This window comes from Rana temporaria, chromosome 7, assembly GCF_905171775.1.
Source record: "Rana temporaria chromosome 7, aRanTem1.1, whole genome shotgun sequence".
Taxonomy (NCBI): Eukaryota; Metazoa; Chordata; class Amphibia; order Anura; family Ranidae; genus Rana; species Rana temporaria.
Window position 1 is genome coordinate 100,750,933 of NC_053495.1, and position 19,311 is coordinate 100,770,243.

At 40.0% G+C, this 19,311-nt stretch overlaps 1 protein-coding gene across 25 annotated transcripts in view; it reads right to left on the minus strand.

Annotated features, from left to right (window-relative positions):
• The window catches only part of PRG4 (proteoglycan 4), a 153,864-nt gene that overhangs the window by 40,808 nt on the left and 93,745 nt on the right, over positions 1 to 19,311 (minus strand). For 24 of the 25 annotated variants that reach the window (XM_040359775.1, XM_040359764.1, XM_040359768.1 and 21 more), the window contains 4 exons: positions 15,045 to 15,146; positions 9,700 to 9,807; positions 9,298 to 9,402; positions 3,207 to 3,308 (listed from right to left, as the gene is read on the minus strand). In XM_040359775.1, the coding sequence (XP_040215709.1) occupies positions 3,207 to 3,308; positions 9,298 to 9,402; positions 9,700 to 9,807; positions 15,045 to 15,146 (417 nt within the window). The remainder of the gene's footprint in view (positions 1 to 3,206; positions 3,309 to 9,297; positions 9,403 to 9,699; positions 9,808 to 15,044; positions 15,147 to 19,311) is intronic. The other variant, XM_040359769.1, reaches the window with a different exon arrangement.

Genomic DNA, 19,311 nt, shown 5'->3' on the forward strand with positions numbered 1-19,311 from the left:
GCAGGGGCTTTGGAGCAAAGCAGAATCCCGACACTCCAACCTCTTGGAGCTGCAAGCAGCATACATGGCCCTACGGGCGTTCGAGAAACTGATACAGGGTGCTCGAGTCAAACTAATGTTGGACAACAAGACAGCAGTGGCATATATAGCCAGACAGGGCGGAACCAAGAGCTTGCCACTTCTGCAGGTGGCAACCAAGATATTTGTTTGGGCCGAAACACACCTGGAAGCCCTAACAGCAGCTTATATTCCGGGCAGCCAGAATTCCATCGCGGATCATCTGAGTCGGGACTTCCCCGACAAGAACGAATGGGCCTTGAACTGGAAGTTCCTAGAACCAATATTTTCCGAGTGGGGGACACCCTCGGTGGATCTGATGGCGACTCGAGCCAATGCAAAGGCAACTCAATTTGTCTCCAGGTTCCGTTGCAACAGGTCCTTGACTCAGGATGCATTCTCCATTCCATGGGATTTTCCCCTAGTTTATGTTTTCCCGCCGGTGCCGCTAGCAATGAGAACTTTGTTAAAAATTGCGACGGAGAAGGTCCAGACAATAATAATTCTTCCCTTTTGGCCGCAGAGGCCGTGGTTCCCTCTACTCCTACACATGGTGTCGGCCCCCCCGATACGGCTACCGCTAAGGAGGGACCTCCTATGGCAGCGCCAATGGGTACACCCCAACCTGAACAGGTTGCAACTGACGGCCTGGCTGCTGAATCAACCAGACTCCAGGCACAAGGCATCTCAAAGGAAGTAATTTCTACACTGTTAAAGTCTAGAAAGACCTCAACCAACATCACCTACAACAGGGTCTGGGCAAGGTTTACAACCTTTGCATTGCAAGAAAATTTCTCCTCACTGAATCCGAGTGTGGCACAGGTACTGGACTTTTTGCAACCAGCTTTAAACAAAGGCTTGGCGTATAGTACGTTGAAAGTACAAATATCAGCCTTGTCGTGTTTTAAAGGGCATAGATGGGCAGAAGAACCACTAGTAAAACAATTTTTAAAGGCAACCTTGAAAATAAATCCTCCAAGAAAGTGTCTGTTCCCGGCATGGGACTTAGGCACAGTGCTAAAAGCGTTGCTTCTACATCCTTTTGTACCGACAGAATCTTGTCCATTCTGGTTTCTAACACTCAAGTTGGTTTTTCTCACCGCCGTAACATCGGCACGGAGGGTTTCGGAGCTAGCGGCCCTGTCCAGTAAAGAACCGTACTGCATCATTCTTCCGGACAAAGTAATTCTGAGGCCTTCACCAATAGCAACACCCAAGGTAGTTTCAAGATTCCACCTTAACTGGGAGGCAGTGCTACCCAGCTTTACATTACCTCCTAGGCAGGAAGAAGAACTTGACCTTAGACCTCTGGACATGGTCAACCTTTTCTCAATTTACCTACACCGTTCTCAACAAGTACGCAAAACGGATTCCCTTTTTGTCCTACCATCGGGACCTAAAAGAGGACAAGCAGCTTCAACAAGAATAATCTCAACCTGGATCACCAAAGTAATAAAGCTCACATACGAGAAACAGGGGCTGACGCCTCCACAGGCAACTAGAGCTCATTCTACCAGAGGGGTGGCAGCCTCTTGGGCAGCATTTGCCAAGATTCCGGTTGAAGAAATTTGCAAGACGGCTAGTTGGAGTTCCTGCAGGACCTTCGCTACGCATTACAGTCTAGACGTAACGTCATCTAAGGCGTCTAGGTTCGGAAACGCTGTGGTATCGGCACCATTTCAGACAAAATGAAAAAAAAACAAAAAAAAAACAATAAATATATTACTTAAGCAGCATTTATAGTTGTCGTCCGAGTCTTATATATATTCCCGCCCTAAGGTGCTAAATCAAATCCCATGATGTGCTGACGGGAGGACTGGCCAGGAAAATGGAAAATTGTTATCCTTACCTTCGGTAATTTTCCTTTCCTGGCCTGTCCTCACGTCAGCACAGCCTTTCCCTCCCTATAGTCTGTCGTCCGCCAAAGTAGTGGAACAAGGACTGGGAGGAGGGGCCCCCTACTTATTAGCTAAAAGAAGGTGGTACTGGTGGACCAAAGGAGGGATTAACCCATGATGTGCTGACGTGAGGACAGGCCAGGAAAGGAAAATTACCGAAGGTAAGGATAACAATTTTCCATTTTCTGATTCATTAATCTGCAGATCAAATGGTTGAGCTGCAGGGCCAGTAAAAGCAAACTGACAAATACTAAAGAAAAATGCTCTGTTTTTTTCTCTCAAAATAAATTATGTTAGTTTACACTAATGAGCCCTAATTAATCCCCTAATTCTTCCGACTGTTGTTTTCCTGATAATTTTTTTTTTTGCTTATTTCTATTCTTAAAAACAATAATATTGAAACGTTCTTTGTTTTTATTTGTTTTTTTCATTAGATAGTTTTATTGTCAGAATTGAAAAAAAAAAGCTTTATTCTTTTTGTAAATAACTTTGCAGTGCTTTGTACCAGAATCATAATTTTATAATTTGTATTAACTTTTTTTCCACAGTAATACTATTTTTTTGCAGGTTGCATTAAAAAATTTTTGTAAGACAGTATGACAAAAATAGATCCACCGTATATTTTAAATGAAGCCTGCAAACACTGTTTTCAGACTTTGTTTATACGTTAGTTGTTCATCAAAAACAGAATACTATCCTCCTATGAAGCTGATTAAACTGGAAGATTTGGTGTGACAGTTAGGAAGAAACCCTGTTCATACGAGGGTATGCTCAAGGTCTGAGATAGATTATGTTTCTTGGATATGCCTCATACACAAGGATCTTTAATCAGTTAATACAGTGCAGTTTTGTCATAGGGCATTACTGCAAGATTTGTGAAAATGTTATTCTTAGAATTTACAACCTTGCGGATGTTCAGGAATTTTGACAAACTAGAAAGTGACTCACCCTACCAGTATCTATCCAAAATAATGAGCTGGTAAGCTTTGTTTTAAAAAAAATAGCCTGAATGTTTCTTCCTCAAATGTAAGCCCCAGGCAAACAGCTAAATACATACCTGAAATTCACATATTAGAACTATTTGCCTGCTATATTATTGGTAATTAAATACAGCCAATCGTGTCTCTTGCTGGACAGCATAACTGGGTTTTTAGTGTAGAGAACTGTTGTAGAGAACCTAGTATTACTAGTATATCTCTGTATCACAGAAAATACAATTCCACAAATAATGGCACATTTTAGTCACTGTACCTTGTCTTTCTTCTTCTGAGTCAACCTTCTTTTTTCTTTTCACTGTATCTTTTGGTGAAGGTTTCTTTTTTGGGTTTTTCCCTTTTCCTGGTTTTGGGGATTCTGGTAGAAGAAAGATCAGGTTATAACACCAGCATGTAAGGAGGTTTTGTCTGCAAAGAGGCTAAAGAAGGTTAGCGGTTCTGAAATTCACCAAATGGTAAAATAAGGCGAAAGTATTTTATGAATGCTTTAGCAAATTTACGTGTACTTTAAAATTTTGCTTTACATGGTGGACCTCAATTACATTTGTGCATATGTGTCTGTCTATTTAATTAAATATACTATTGATGAATAATGATGTACAGTAACTTTGGACACCAGGACTCCTGTGTAAGACCGGCCACATGGAGCCAATTTAGCTTGATTCTCCTATCAACACAGATAGTGATGATGCGGGAATCCCTCCTGCCAGGCCATTAACTTCTCCTGGCAGGGGGGGGGGACTGGGGAAGCCACCCCCCCCCATAAAACCAGTACATGGAGCAAGCACAGAAGGATGTGGTATGCATAGAGGCTCGGGTGAACCATAGAGGAGAAGGGACAAGTTAGAATATGGATTACCAAAGAAAAGAGAAAAGGTAGAGAGTAGTGTAGAAAGTATAGAGGGGATGGGGAAGGGGTGGAAGGGGCTGGGTCCTCTTGGGGGTTCTAAGGGTTATCAAGCTTTTTTATTATCTTCCATGTACTACATTTAAAAACGCACCTTCAATATGTAATCACTCAGCCTGGAATCCACAAACCCTAAACATAGTACCAAAAACCAAATTTATATCTATAGGAGCCACATTTTGTTTTTGTTTTTCTGGCCTTTTTCAATGCCAACTTGCAAGCATTGTAAGCTGGGTCCTGTCATGGGGACAGAAACATTTTCGAAAATGCTGTTTAGGGGAGCAGGTTCTATAACAGGGCAACATTAAAATACACAATTTATTTCAAACAACATGCTGGGGAATGCCTTAAACCTGCACTTGAAGTGTCAAGCCGGTGACAGGTACTTCAGCAAAAGATTTTTATGGAAAAAAATCTACTGCTGCTAAATTATATTTCCATGCCAGCTGTCTTATGTTTGTAAAACAAAGCAGCATGGGAATCTCCCTCAAAATCTATACCAGACCCTTATGCAGGATAAGGGTCTGGTATGGTTGTTGAGGGGATCCCTCACAAAAATAAAACAACCAATGTGGGGTTCCTTCCAAAATCCATACCAGACCCTTATCTTTTATGTATTTTAAGGGGGAACCCAAAACACCCCCAAAAAAATATGTATATAGCATAATGGCCAAACTAAACCCTTATATGACCATGCAGCCTGGCTAGCCAGGAAACAGAGGGGCAGTGAACATATGCCCCCGAACCATACCATGCCACATGCCCTTAACATGGAGAGGTTATTCTATGTTGATAGGGACAAGGATCTCTTTCTACAAACTATATAGTAGACATGTGCATTCGTTTTCGTCCGAATGTATTTTCGTCTGAATTTCGGATATTTTCATTATCGTTTTAACAAATGAAAACGAACGAGCAGAATCCGAAATCCAAAAGATCCTATATGCTTTATTTTAGTTTTCGTTGCTACAACAGTTCAAAATACATAGGAGATTCAACATGACGCTGACAATAGCATCTGTGTCTATCGAACCTGTGGTCGAATGTGAGAGGAACTCTATTAGTCCAAGATTATTCTACATAGAGAGGAAAGATTTGACATAAAGAGAAACTTTTCGACATTATATTTTATATACATAGAGACAGTGAACAACGGGGGGTAGGGGTAGACCATTCGACATGAACGACGAAGATTCGACAAAGCAGCGAAAAACATACAAACGTTGAATCTGTCATTGAAGGCTTATGGTGTCTGTCGAAAGTTCTAAGATTCGACAAGCAGCTAAACTGTACGACGCCGCAATCGTACTGTACATTTCCGGTCAAATGCTCGGCCCATAGGCTATAAAAGAATTTGAATGTTGGTTGACTAGTAATAATAATTTATAAATATGATTATTACTAGTGTCATACATTAGAATCCTTCTATAGATTGTAGGTGGAACATTCGATTGGAAATGTACGATTGCGGCGTTGTACAGTTTATCTGCTCTGTCGAATGTTTTAAGAAGATTAAGCACGATAAGCCTTCAATGACAGATTTAACCTTAATTCATTCGGATTTTCAGACTAATGCATTTTTTAATGAAACAAAATAAATAAAAACAAATTGCGGGAGTAACTAAATAAATGTATTTTTCAGACGAAAACTAAACTCCGAACCAAAATATTTCAGTATGCACATGTCTACTATATATGTATATAGTGGCCTATTTTGCCTATATAATATTTAACTTTTTATCGTAAAAGTGGAGATTTTTATCCTTATCTAACAATTACAACTATTGCCTTATGATGCTACATCGACTTTTTCCTTATATGCTCCCCTTCCCTCTTTAATTGCTTTCTATAAAATATTTATAGTTGTAATAGCTATGTGTGATATGGTTTATTTGTGGTTCTTCTTACTTTTCTATATTTGAGTATTTATTTTGTAAATTTTTTCTGACCTTTGTATGTGTTAATTTTTATGGTTGTAGCGGTGGATCTTTTTGTAGTTTATAAACAGTGTCTTAATAGGTATGTATGATATTATCTCTTAAATGTTGATTTTTACTATAAGTATTTATTTTGTTTGTGTCTGTGATAATATTGTCTTTATATTGTGTTATTTCCTTTTTTCTTCTTTCTATCCAGGTTGTCAGATTTTGTGGTCTTCCCACATTGTTTTCTCCCTCCTCTGTGTTTTCCTGATAAACCCTTCTGGGCATGTGCAGGAGAGTAGGAGAGTATCGTTAGAGCAATGACGTTGTCATGCCTGCTAGTGTGTTTCACATTGGATCACATGCATAATACTATTGGGAGCAGCCGCACCTTCCACCAGAAATGATGTAACCAGCGCATCAGATACAGGGCAGATATTCTTTCTATTTGTGGGCACCAGTGCAAGAGCAGTTTAATTGTGCACAGGTGCAGCACTTTATTTTGGTGGTATTCTGGTATACTATATATGTACAGTATGAGCTCACTGATAATCTGGATTTTACATTTGCTATCTATGCACTATGTTGGTAAGATCAATTTCTATGTGATGTTTTACACTATAAGCTTTCCTTGTGTGAGTTGAAGCCATTTTGGTTTGTATAAAGACACTGTATATGTACCATGTGTACCTGAATATCTTTACTTCAGCAACTATATATGTGTTTATATGGACTTTTTGAGGCTTTGTAGGAGGGATGTGTATTAATTAATATTAATTAATATTCTGAATAGGGTATTTCTTTATATTATTAACTGTCTTTTTTAACTCCCTCTTCAAAGCCTCACTATGGTAATTATTCTTTACATGTAGTAGTTATTTTTAGATGACTTACTGTATGCTTTTCCTATGTTTACATATTTATATGTATGTGTTTTATGGGTATATTTATATCTTGCATCACTGTAAACTTAAAAACATAAACATAATCTATTGCAGCTTACCAGTCCTTAGATGTGATGGTTGAAATCGTTTTTTCAGGCTACGCTGGCTATATACTGGCTATATACTGGTAGAATTTTGCTAATTGTTTTTGGGTTTCTAGAGCTTCCGTTCAATTTTCAACTGATTAATGTGGTCAAATCAACATCCATTTTTGACCACAGTACCATAACGGTATGTGTTGTTTTTATTCAGGAAATTACATTAATCCCAAAATCTCATTTTAAAAACAAATGAAATTTGAAGTGATTTTGAGTGACAATCATTCAGTCATCAATTGAACAAAGAATTTTCATCTGACTGTTAATATAAATATTTGTATGTACATTTGTCTTGAAAATCTACTACTTTATAGCCAGAAACCACATCCCACCCAACTTATAGCAGAATGACGGTCAGGCCGTGTTTTCATTATCCTGACTGGGCATTATATAATGTCCAGCAGGATAAGCCGCTCGTATGTGATCAGTGGTGTGGTGTGTCACTCCGACACACCGCATCTCTGATCTCGATAAAGAGCCTGTAGGCTCTTTACCATGTGATCAGCTGTGTACAATCACAGCTGATCACATCGTAACCAGGAAGTGCTGGTTATTGGCTTTTCTTCTATTCACACTGATCGAGACACATTGCCACAGTATAACTGCGGCAGCTGGTCCTTAAGTGGCTAATCACGTGGCATGTGGGTGGATATTAAACCTTATGGAAAATCAAAATTTCTGTTTTGATGTCTGACTGTTTGTGTCCTTTACTTTGACAATAAATCTATGATCAAGCAGACAGTATCATGGACCTGTTTTTTTGGGGATAATTACTACAGTGGGATGAGTTTAGGAGCCACAATTCCCTGTTACACAGAAGCCAGCCTCCCAAGTGGCATCAGTGATTTACATACTTGGAGTTGGAGACAACAATTTTGTAATCATGACATCATGTGGACCACAAAGTGCAAAGTGACAATATGGAGAGTTCAAAATCTGGTGTAGCTGTGCATGGTAGCCAAACAGCTTATAACTTCAACTTGTTCAATTTGACAAAAAAACTGAAAGCTGATTGGTTTCTATGCAGAGCTGCACCAGATTTTGCACTCTCTAGTTTTAGTAAATCAACCCCATTTTGAAAAACAAGCAATTGTGACAATATTCAGAAACAAACCGACAACTGTATGTGACAATATGCGGTCAACAAATGGGCGACCCTGACTATATGCAGGCAAAAAATTGGCAATTGTGACAATATGCACACAATAAACAGATAATTAGACAATATACAGCCAAAAATCCCAGCACCTGTCCCCCAGTAAAAAATCTCCCCTCAGCAAAAAATATCTCTTTACAATTCACCAGAGATCCAGCCAGAGTCCTTTTAAGCTTTAGGTTTGTCTTATAACACATCAGAGTCACGAAGGAGCCAGAAAGAGATACGCAAAAATACAAAAGGGTTAATTTGCTAAATGTCAATAGACTGCACTGTACAAGTGCAGTTTCTCCAAAACTTTTCAAAAAAATACCCAATCACATGCAAGGAAAATAAAAAAACATAATTTTTGCTGGTACATTGGATGATAGAAATCAGTAGAGCTTCTAGTCTATTTGCCTTTAGTAAATCAATCCCACAGTTTGCACTGCTGTATCTGAACTCTGTAGGAGGCCAGGGCTGGACTGGGACAAAAATTTGGACCTGGACTTCATCCAGACTGGCCCATTTTGACAGGTCTCTCCAATGGCGACCGGACATCTAGCGCCCCCCCCCCCCCCCAGGCCACCTAAGCCCCCTCTCCCCCTTCACTAGCCACTAGCCATTCTACTTTATTAGAGTAGAGCAGCTGGTACTGGTACTTTTATAGGCAGTACCAGTGAGGAAGCTAGACCTGATTTCACCCGGGGAAAATAATCAGTTTGGTGCCCCCCCTTATGGGACATGATTAGGCAGAAGTGAGAAACTCCCAGGCCATGCTGTTGAGTCAGCTGTCTGTCCACTTCCCCATGCTCCTCTGTCGTCCCCTCTGGTCCTCCCCCTGCTTCTCTGTTTCCCCCAGGTGAGCGCTGCGGGGAGGGAGAGGAGGTGAGCGCTGCGGGAAGGGAGAGACAGAGGAGCGGAGGGGGGCGGCGGTCTGCTGTCACTGATGCAGGCCCATTGAGCCATCGACCCACCGGGAAACTCCCTGTAGTCCCAATGGTCAGTCCATCCCTGTAGGAGGCTACCTGAAATATTACTACAAGGTTAGTGCTTTTGGCTGCACCCAGGGCAGACTTCCCTCTCCAGCCCCCCAAGTACGTTGCTGTTTATCAATAAACAAGCCTTAAACAGATGTACACAAGAAGGGGTACAGTTGCTAATGTTTTAAACCAGCAGTTCTTACCTCAAGGGTATAAGGTAAAGATTTGCATGACTGTACTTTCTTACAGTAACCTTATGTTTATTTTTATTTTATTTGGTACAACAATTAAAATGATATACTCTAAGATAATGCTATAAAGATGTAAGTTTACTTTCAAAACAAAGGTGTTTACCTACCATCATCTGCATCGTCCTCTGGATTTACTTTTTTCTTCTTATTTGGTTTATTATCAGTGGGATTCTTTTTCCTTTTGTCAGATGGCAAGGGTTTCCGAGGTGAATCTTGTTTGAAACAGAAACATAATTAAATAATTAATAATAGAACAAACAATAATTATTACCATTTCCATCTGCTAATTAGACACACATATATGATAAAGCTGTGATGAATCTAGCTCTTAAAGTATTCAATATTAAAGCAGTAATATGTGTATTTGCGATACAAACAAACAGATCCCAATAACAATTACATATTATCAGTTTCCCCTATTACAAATAGGTACAAAAATGACAATAAGATAATAGTATATGGGTAGACCAAGGTTCTCTGGATGTTTGTTGTATCTCTGTTATTTTTACCATCTGCATTTTCTCTTGAATTTGGCTTCTTTGGTCTCTTGTTTGCATTTGCAGGTGAACGTTTCCTTGTATTTTTTAGGCTATTAAAGGATGTGTTCTCTTCATTATCTAAAATAAACAATATTACATTTATGTGATTGTGCATACCCTGTAACTTTATGAATCTGTTTCTGTACAAAAGGGCAATACATTTACCTTAATTATTGTCTCAACCCTCAATCTACCTTAAAAGATCTATAAAAAGTGATAAAGTTTTCAATGCGCTACTGCGAGTATACAGTGATGATAATAAAGTAGGTGATCATAAATAGAAATCTGATGCAGCTATATCTAAGAGTGTTCACATAACACAAAAAAATCAAATATCTATAAACAAGTGATAAGCGCTTCAAATGTGTGATCGTGACCATAACAGAGGATGATTCCAATAATACGTGCACAAATATAATAAATGACTGCACTGTGATATGTGAAAAATTATCAACTGGGAAAAGGTGAACCCAAAATTAAACACAAGGATGTGAACATGGAATGGTATAAATAAATAAATAAATAAATAAGTAAATCTCTGTGCATTCAAAAGTGTCCAGAAATATTAAAGTGCAAATGCTGAAGCTTCAAAAAATAAATAAATAAATAAATAAGTGAATAAATAAAGAAGGTCCAAGATGACAGACAGTCTCTAAGCCAGGTGAGTCTGGACAGGTGAACTTCTGTAACTCTATTTTCTTCCCTCTAGCAGTTAGTGGTCTATCCTCATAGGTAATGTAGTACCCTTACCTGCAGGGTGCTATATATATGCATATAGTTAGGACTCCACAATGAATATTCTTGCGTCCCCGACTGTGGATCACTCCTACTGCTCCGGCTGTTGGATCTCTCCAGGCTCCATGGTCCTCAGTGCGGGTGGAATGGGGACAGGGGGAGAGGAAAAAATGCCTCGGATAGTGTAATAAGTTTAAGCTTGCGCGTGTTTATTGTAGCAAAAAAATTGATAAATAGAGCAAAGCAAGCAAAGCAGGGATGCGCGCATGCAGTGTTGTATTTTTAAAACTCCCGGGGACGCGGCGTTCTATATACCGCCTGACGTCCAGTGGCCTCCGGCTTGTGTGGATGTAAATCTCGGTCAGACCGAGATTTACATCCACACAAGCCGGAGGCCACTGGACGTCAGGCGGTATATAGAACGCCGCGTCCCCGGGAGTTTTAAAAATACAACACTGCATGCGCGCATCCCTGCTTTGCTTGCTTTGCTCTATTTATCAATTTTTTTGCTACAATAAACACGCGCAAGCTTAAACTTATTACACTATCCGAGGCATTTTTTCCTCTCCCCCTGTCCCCATTCCACCCGCACTGAGGACCATGGAGCCTGGAGAGATCCAACAGCCGGAGCAGTAGGAGTGATCCACAGTCGGGGACGCAAGAATATTCATTGTGGAGTCCTAACTATATGCATATATATAGCACCCTGCAGGTAAGGGTACTACATTACCTATGAGGATAGACCACTAACTGCTAGAGGGAAGAAAATAGAGTTACAGAAGTTCACCTGTCCAGACTCACCTGGCTTAGAGACTGTCTGTCATCTTGGACCTTCTTTATTTATTCACTTATTTATTTATTTATTTATTTTTTGAAGCTTCAGCATTTGCACTTTAATATTTCTGGACACTTTTGAATGCACAGAGATTTACTTATTTATTTATTTACTTAAAAGATCTATGTCGATTTTACAGGAGCGATAAATCATTTTCATATTCACATAAAAAGTCATTTATTTTTATTTGGCAGTCAATCAAATATGACGCCACTAAAAGAACATTTCCATAATAGGCAATAGTATCTTCTTCTTTGATGTACAAAATTACCCAACACTTTATTGTGAGGTGCTTGCAGTACAGCAAACCCTTTGCAATAAAAGACAATGAAAAACAATAATCTTCTGAAAAGTGCAGCAAAATGTCTACCTTTTCTGTTGCCAGTATTCCAAATAAACCTGCCATGTGGTAAGAAGTGTGTAAGTCTTATGCCTTGTACACACCATTTTTTATATTGTTCATGTGTATGCTCCCTAGCAGTTTTCTTGACGAAAAAACTGCCCGCCAAAAATTGAAACCAGCTCTCTTTTTTCTTGTCGTGTTTCACGTCAGTCTTTTTCCCATCGCGAAAAATGGTCTTGCGTATGCTTTTCCGAGGAGAAAAAAATGCGCATGCTCAAAATCAAGTATGCAGCCCAAAAATAGCCCAAAGGGTGGCGCCATTTGAAAGGAACTTCCCCTTTATAGTCCCGTCATACGCGTTGTACGTCACCGCGCTTTGGTCGTACGTTTTTTTTACATGAACGTGTGTATGCTAGTCAGGCTGGAGAGGAATCACGTAGAGAAAAACAATGTTTTTTTCTTGCCGATAAAAATGGTTGTGTGTACGAGGCATTAGACACAAAATGCACCAGGCTGTTTTTTACAAGTATACTCCTGACACTACAGTGAGGTCTAGTGTACAAGTCTGAGATGCAGAATGCACTGGTCATTCAAATAAAAATAAACAAAAAAAACTTAACCTCTTCTTAAAGTTTAAGATGCAGTCTGACAGTTACATCTGCTAGCGGATGGAGTGATACTACATTAAAGTGGTTGTAAACCCTTACAGACCACTTATACCTACAGGTAAGCCTAGATTTATGCCCCGTACACACCATCACTTTATGTGATGAAAAAAAACGACATTTTCTGTGAAGTAAAAAATGACGTTTTTGAAACTTCAATTTTCAAAGACGAAGTTGCCTACACACCATCGTTTTTCTCACAATGTTCTAGCAAAGCGAGGTTACGTTCACCACGTTTTTCCATTGAAGCTCGCTTCATAAGTAGCTTCTGGGCATGCGCGGATGAAAAAACGTCGTTTTAAACGACGTTTTTGCTACACACGGTCAATTTCTGTGAAGTAAAAGTTGACGTTTTGAAAAACGACACATAAAATTGAAGCATGCTTCAATTTTTTTTGGTCGTTTTTTAGAAGACATAAAACGACGTTTTCCCCCACATACGGTCAATTAAAGTGACGTTTTTAAAAACGTCATTTTTTTTCATCACATAAAGTGATGGTGTGTACGGGGCATAAGGCTTACCTGTATGTGCAACAAATATCTCCTAAACCAACACGGTTTAGGAGCTATTTGCAAAAATGACAGCACCGATGTCTAAGGTGCATGCGTGCCATACTTGAAAAGACTTGAAAATTGCTGTTCACAGATGCACTCCATCCAATCTGACAGAGCTTGAGCTATTTTACAAAGAAGAATGGGCAAACATGTCACTCTCTAGATGTTCAAAGCTGGTAGAGACATACCCTAAAAGACTTGCAGCTGTAATTGCAGTGAAAGGTGGTTCTACAAAGTATTAACTTGGGGGGCTGAATACAAATGCACCTCACACTTTTCACATATTTATTTGTAAAAAAAAAAATTGAAAACCATTTATTATTTTCCTTCCACTTCACAATTATCTATTGGTCTATCACAAAAAAATCCCAATAAAATACATTTGGTTGTAACATGACAACATGTTAAGGGGGTCTGAATACTTTTTTAAGGCACTGTATCTAATATTAGATCGGCTAATAATAAAGTGCTGCTCCCCTTCCTAATGAGAAATTCTCACTTAATGTAACCAGTGTAACAGAGAATCACCATCCTTATTTTTATTCAGGCTGCCATAAAAATCATGCATATTCAGTGTCAGTGACTGCCCCTAAAGGCTGAGCATCCCACCACACTAGCAGCCTGAATAGCCCCCCATAATACATTTTTCACAAATTCGGTATTTTCTAGTCAAGCACCTAAATGGCTCTATCTCAATGTTTTATAAGGTCAAGGTAGCTCTCCAATAATAAAAATCATAATAAAGAAGCGCAAAACTTAATAAGTGCACCCAACATCATTCACTGCGCCCCATGTGGCATGATCAGGGGTAAAATAACAATCAGTGTGTGTGTGTGTGTGTGCATGTGCTCAAATGAAAAAAAAAATGGCATCTTCCCTATGTGCCAATCCTTTTTTTATAAATTCATCTGCCTCCTGCATGCATGCTCACAAGTGATATGGTATCAGTTTATTATTTTTGAGGGCTATATTGCCAATATGTTCCAAGACTCTCCATCTCAATGGCCTAATAGTCTTGCCAACATATAGAAGGTTGCATGGGCACTTGGCCACATATCAAAACGGCAGCGCTCTATGGGTAAAGTCAGAAAGTACATATAGATCAATGACTAAAATAAAAACAAGTTTATTGCACTATAAAGGTGAATAGCCCCTGCAGAAGTCTGTAAAAAACTGTAGGATATTGAGAAGAATGCAGCATCCTTCTCAATACCCTACAGCTTTCTACAGACTTCTGCAGTGGTTGTTCACCTTTATAGTGTAATAAACTTTTAGCGCTTAAGGAACTTGGGGCCAGATTCACATAGCCCGGGCGCAGCGTAACGTAACTGGTTTAAGTTACACCGCCGCAATTTTTCCAAGTTAGTGCCCGATCCACAAAGCACTTACCTGGAAATTTGCGGTGGTGTATCCTAAACCCGTCCGGCGCAAGGCGTGCCCAATCGAATGGGGCGAGTCCCATTTAAATTAGGCGCGCTCCCGCGCCGGACGTACTGCGCATGCTCCAGTCGCAAATTTCCCAACATGCTTTGCGCGAAGTTACGACGCGCCAACGTTTTGTGAATCGCGACGAGTAAAAAAAAAATATTTAAAAAAAATTTGAAAGCGACGCGGGAAAGACAGGTATACTTTTACCCTTTACACCTTGTAAAAGCAGCCCTATCTTTGCGACGGCTAACTAACACTTGCGGTGACGTAACGACGGGAAACAATTTCGTGGATCGCCCTTACTGCTAATTTGCATACCCGACGCTGGTTTACGACGCAAAATCCCCCCAGCGGCGGCCGCGGTACTGCATCCTAAGATCCGACAGTGTAAAACTATTACACCTGTCGGATCTTAGGGATATCTATGCGTAACTGATTCTATGAATCAGTCGCATAGATAGAAACAGGGATACGACGGCGTATCAGCAGATACGCCGTCGTATCCCTTTTGTGAATCTGGCCCTTGGTGTTTACTTGGCCACATGCTGATGAACACTCATTACCTAAAGTTCAATTGCAACGCATGTAAAACGCACAAAAAAAAGCTTTTTTTAAAAAGTTCAATATAAATGCCCTGCACAGGTGCATTGCCATGTGCAAACCCCAGAGGATGCCTAGCTTTTGATTCCGTTGTAGGCTTACATAATTTTGTCAGTTGAAAGTTTTTCATTTCAACAGAATATTATGTTCTTACTTTCATCCTGTTCTGTTTCTTCTTCTGTGTTTTCAATGACCTTAGATGTCTTTGTTTTTTGGGGTTTATCATCTTCATCTTTGGGAGATTTTGGCAATCTCTCTGGTGAAAAATGCAGTGCAATAGTTAAAATATACATTCCTTGATCTCATTAAAGTCAAACGGAGAAGATTTTTAAGCAGAAGCTAAAAATCTCAATTGTTGTCGTTTTAACGTAAGCGTAACTATATTCATTATGTTATTTAAGAAAAATGAATATATATATTTGGAAAACAGTTTTTACTTTATACCTATATGTATTTATGTTTCATCACAAGGTCCAAGCATTTTTTTGCAAGCAAATTGCTACATACACACTTGAACTACATACTATATAAAAACTGTTTTATCTGTTAAAGGAACTATAGTTCTGTTCATGCATTAGTGTGATCTAGGTACCCCTGGAAGATACAACAGCTATCTAATGGACTTTAGATTGGATTGCAACTAAGCAATACACTCTGAATATTTGTAGATGTCTGATAATCTTTCCACTGACCACCAATTTCAATGAAAAAGGGGGCATCATTAGTGCCCACTACATGGGATTGTGGCTATCACAAGAATTAGATAATTAAAAAAAAAAAATCTAGGTTATAGAGTTTTAAATAGGGATTCAGGGAACACATGTTTTTTGAGGTAAGAAAACTTGATTTTAGGTGGGATTTGCACGTGTTTTTGAGCGGGAAGTACATGTGAGTTCAGGCGGGAAAAACACGTGTACTGATGACTCATACACGTGCTGTAGAGGGGTATATAAAGCCCACAGGTGTGAGGGTCAGGGCACAAAAAATCTTACCTTACAGGTAAGAGCTCCCCATCCCCCCCACCCTTGTCGCAGCACCTTTTATGTGGTCTGTCACCCTTGAATCAAGGGGGGACTTGGTTGATATTTTATTTATGGCAATCACTTGAGTCTCATGACTGAGTGAGAATTTTTTGAAAGATTTGAAAAAATATATTTGAAATTAAATATGTATTTATTGTTATTTTAATAAAGATAATTATTTAAATATACTTAATGTTTGTATTATAGATTATACCAATAAAGGTGCCACGGCCAATTTATCACCATCTTTGATGGTCTTGGTTTGGTCTATTATTTATTATGTTATTAACCTTGTATAGCCTACATTCCCAAGGGATATTCCTACCACTGACTATCAATGTAGATGGCATTTTTCCCCTCTGAAGCATCATACACACTATCAGTTTTCCTGCAGGTTTTTCTCTTCAGGTTTACCAAAACCATGTAGTGCAAGGGCCTGCCTGATTGCATACAAATTGAAACTCTCAGGCCTTGTACTCACGACCGGATCTGTGCGCTGGAAACTGTCTGCCCGACAGTTTCCGGCGTACAAGGCTGATTTGTGTTTTGTTCCGCTGGCGTGTACACACCAGCGGACCAAATTCCCGTCGTACCGGAACGCGTGCACGTAAACTACGTACGACGTCACTATAAAGGGGAAGACCAAAGTTAATGGCGCCGCCCTCTGTTCCTCTTTTGCTAGTTACGGGTTTGCTCGTGTTAGTGAAGGTTTGGTTAGAGCTGATTCGCGCTTCTCGGTCTCCAGGCTTTGACAGCGTGTATTCACGGGTTCAGTGCGTGTGCTTGCGGTAACGTAGTTGTCATTCGGCTATAGGCAAGCAGGTTGTTTCTGCTTTAGCAGTTGCATCCTGTGCGCTCGTATCTGTTTGTCACGCGTTTGTCGCAGGTAGTGCTGGATTTGCGAGTGCTTTCTGTTTCAGTGTGTTCTTGACTGACCAGCCGGCCGGTTTGAAGCCATGATGGAGCAGCAGCGTCAATTTTCGCGAGTTGGTGCTGTTTATGGGATGGCTGCTGGATATGTTCATTTGTCCAGTACTTTGGCCAGAAACAGGGGGCGGAGGCGTTTCTGGACCAAGAATTGGTTGCGCCAGCGTGACCAGTTCTCACATATGCCTCTGCTTAGGGAACTCCAGGAGAATAATCCTAATGACTTTAGGAATTTTCTCCGCATGACGGACCCCGTATTCAACCGTCTGCTGGATCTTCTGTCCCCCTATATCACGAGGCAGGACACTGTGATGCGCCAAGCCATCACGGCCGAGCAGAGGCTTATTGCCACGTTGCGGTACCTGGCGACTGGGAGGAGCCTGCAGGACCTCAAGTTCTCGACAGGCATCTCTCCGCAGGCGCTTGGGGTCATCATACCGGACACGTGTGCTGCCATCATCAAAGTTATGCATGAGGAGTATATTAAGGTAAGTTTCCTGGCTCTAATAATGTGGCCAACTAACTTTATTTTTATTTTCCCAGATATGCTGTGTGTTTAACTAACGTTACCTTTTCTCCCTATGCATGTTGATATCAGCTTTACATGTTTTATTCTTGGCCTACCTGCATATTTGTCCCTTACCCAATATTAACCTGTCCAGCATGCTATCCTAGGGACAAACCCACCTTGCCATTTTTTCAAACAGGACTTTTTGGTTTTTGTGTCCCCCCCCCCCCCCCTTCAAACTTTTATTGTCCCCATCAGAGGGCTGTGGAGTCTCTTAATGAAGTGGCCCTATATATTTCATTTCCCAAATTCTCCATGCACATTTTTCTAATGCAATTTTAATACTGTGAACTGTCACAAGGATGCTTGTAGGATGTTTTTGTTACAAAGTACTAAATCTCTTTTTTTGTTTGTCCCCACAGCTACCCTCCACACCACAGGAATGGCAGTCTGTGGCTTCCCAATTTGCCCAGCGGTGTGATTTTCCAAACTGCGGTGGAGCAATAGATGGGAAACACGTCCGCATTGTGCCCCCACCCCGCTCGGGGTCCTACTATTATAATTACAAGGGTTATCATAGTATTGTGTTGATGGCGGTGGTGTCGGCACAGTATGAGTTTCTATATGTGGACGTGGGGAAGAACGGCCGGATGTCTGATGGGGGAGTGTTCGCACGGACTGATTTCTATGATCGTCTCCAAGCTGGTGGTCTGGCATTGCCACCAGATGAAGATAATGTGGAAGGACTTCCGTTTGTGTTCCTAGCGGACGAGGCTTTCGGGCTTGGTCCTCACCTCATGCGGCCTTTTCCCCAGAGGACCCTCACCTCAGAGAGGAGTGTGTTTAATTTTCGGTTGGCCAGGGCTCGGAGGGTAGTCGAGAATGCCTTTGGGATACTCACCAACCGGTTCCGCCTGTTCAGGACATCGATACATCTGGCGGAATATAAATTGGACACCGTTGTATTTGCCTGCTGCATTTTGCACAACTTTTTACGCAGGCACTCCCAGACGTACCTACCCGACATCGGTTCTGAGGCAAGACTACCCTCAGATCCCCTTCCCGGGCTGGACACTGGTCGCGCTGGCTTGGCCCCCCAATCAGCTCGTGAGGTACGCGACAAATATGTTGAGTACTTCATGGGTCGGGGGGCCATTGCTATGCCAGATCATATTTCTTTCTAATTCGGCCCCCAAAGAAAGGAATATTCTCTCAAATAATAAATAATTAGACCATTGGACTTTATACAGTTGTTTGTCATTAATGCTTTTTCTCTTTTTCTCTGTCTTCCTGGTTCTCTAACTAACTTCTTCAATTGTAATGCATAATTGATTTCTCCACTTTTAGTAACTAACCACATTTTGCACAGTATTCACTCATCTACAAACAGGGTATTGAGTCTAGAAATAATAAGCAACTCCATTTGTAAATTTTGAGGTCAAGTATTTTAATTTTTGCTTGTTCATGACCCCAAAAATTATTTTATATTTTTTTCATTACTCCCTGCTTTTGTACTTAGGAGTCAAAAAAATTTTTTTTTTTTTTTTTTTTTTTTTCAGGTAATTCAACCAAAAATATTATGCAGATTATACATTTATTAACAAGTTCACTTTTTTTTTTATCAAATATAGTTAGATTTATTGTTTACATATATATATATATATATATAGATTATATTTGGTGGGGTGTTTAGCGCCTTAATTTTTTTTTTGGGCATATTTTTTATGCACAAAAAACAATAATTTTTTTAACATTTTTTTTGTTTTTGGTGTGTTTTTCTAAAACTAAATTTTTAGGTGAGAATTTGGAGTCAAATCTCTACTTCACTAAATTCAGTGATTAGAGAGATTTATAATTCTATATATATATATTTTAAATTTTTTACCGTTGTTTATTCTTTATGGTCTAAACTTTATAGTATCCCAAAATGTTCAACATGGTCAAAAAGTAACAAAATCCTATTC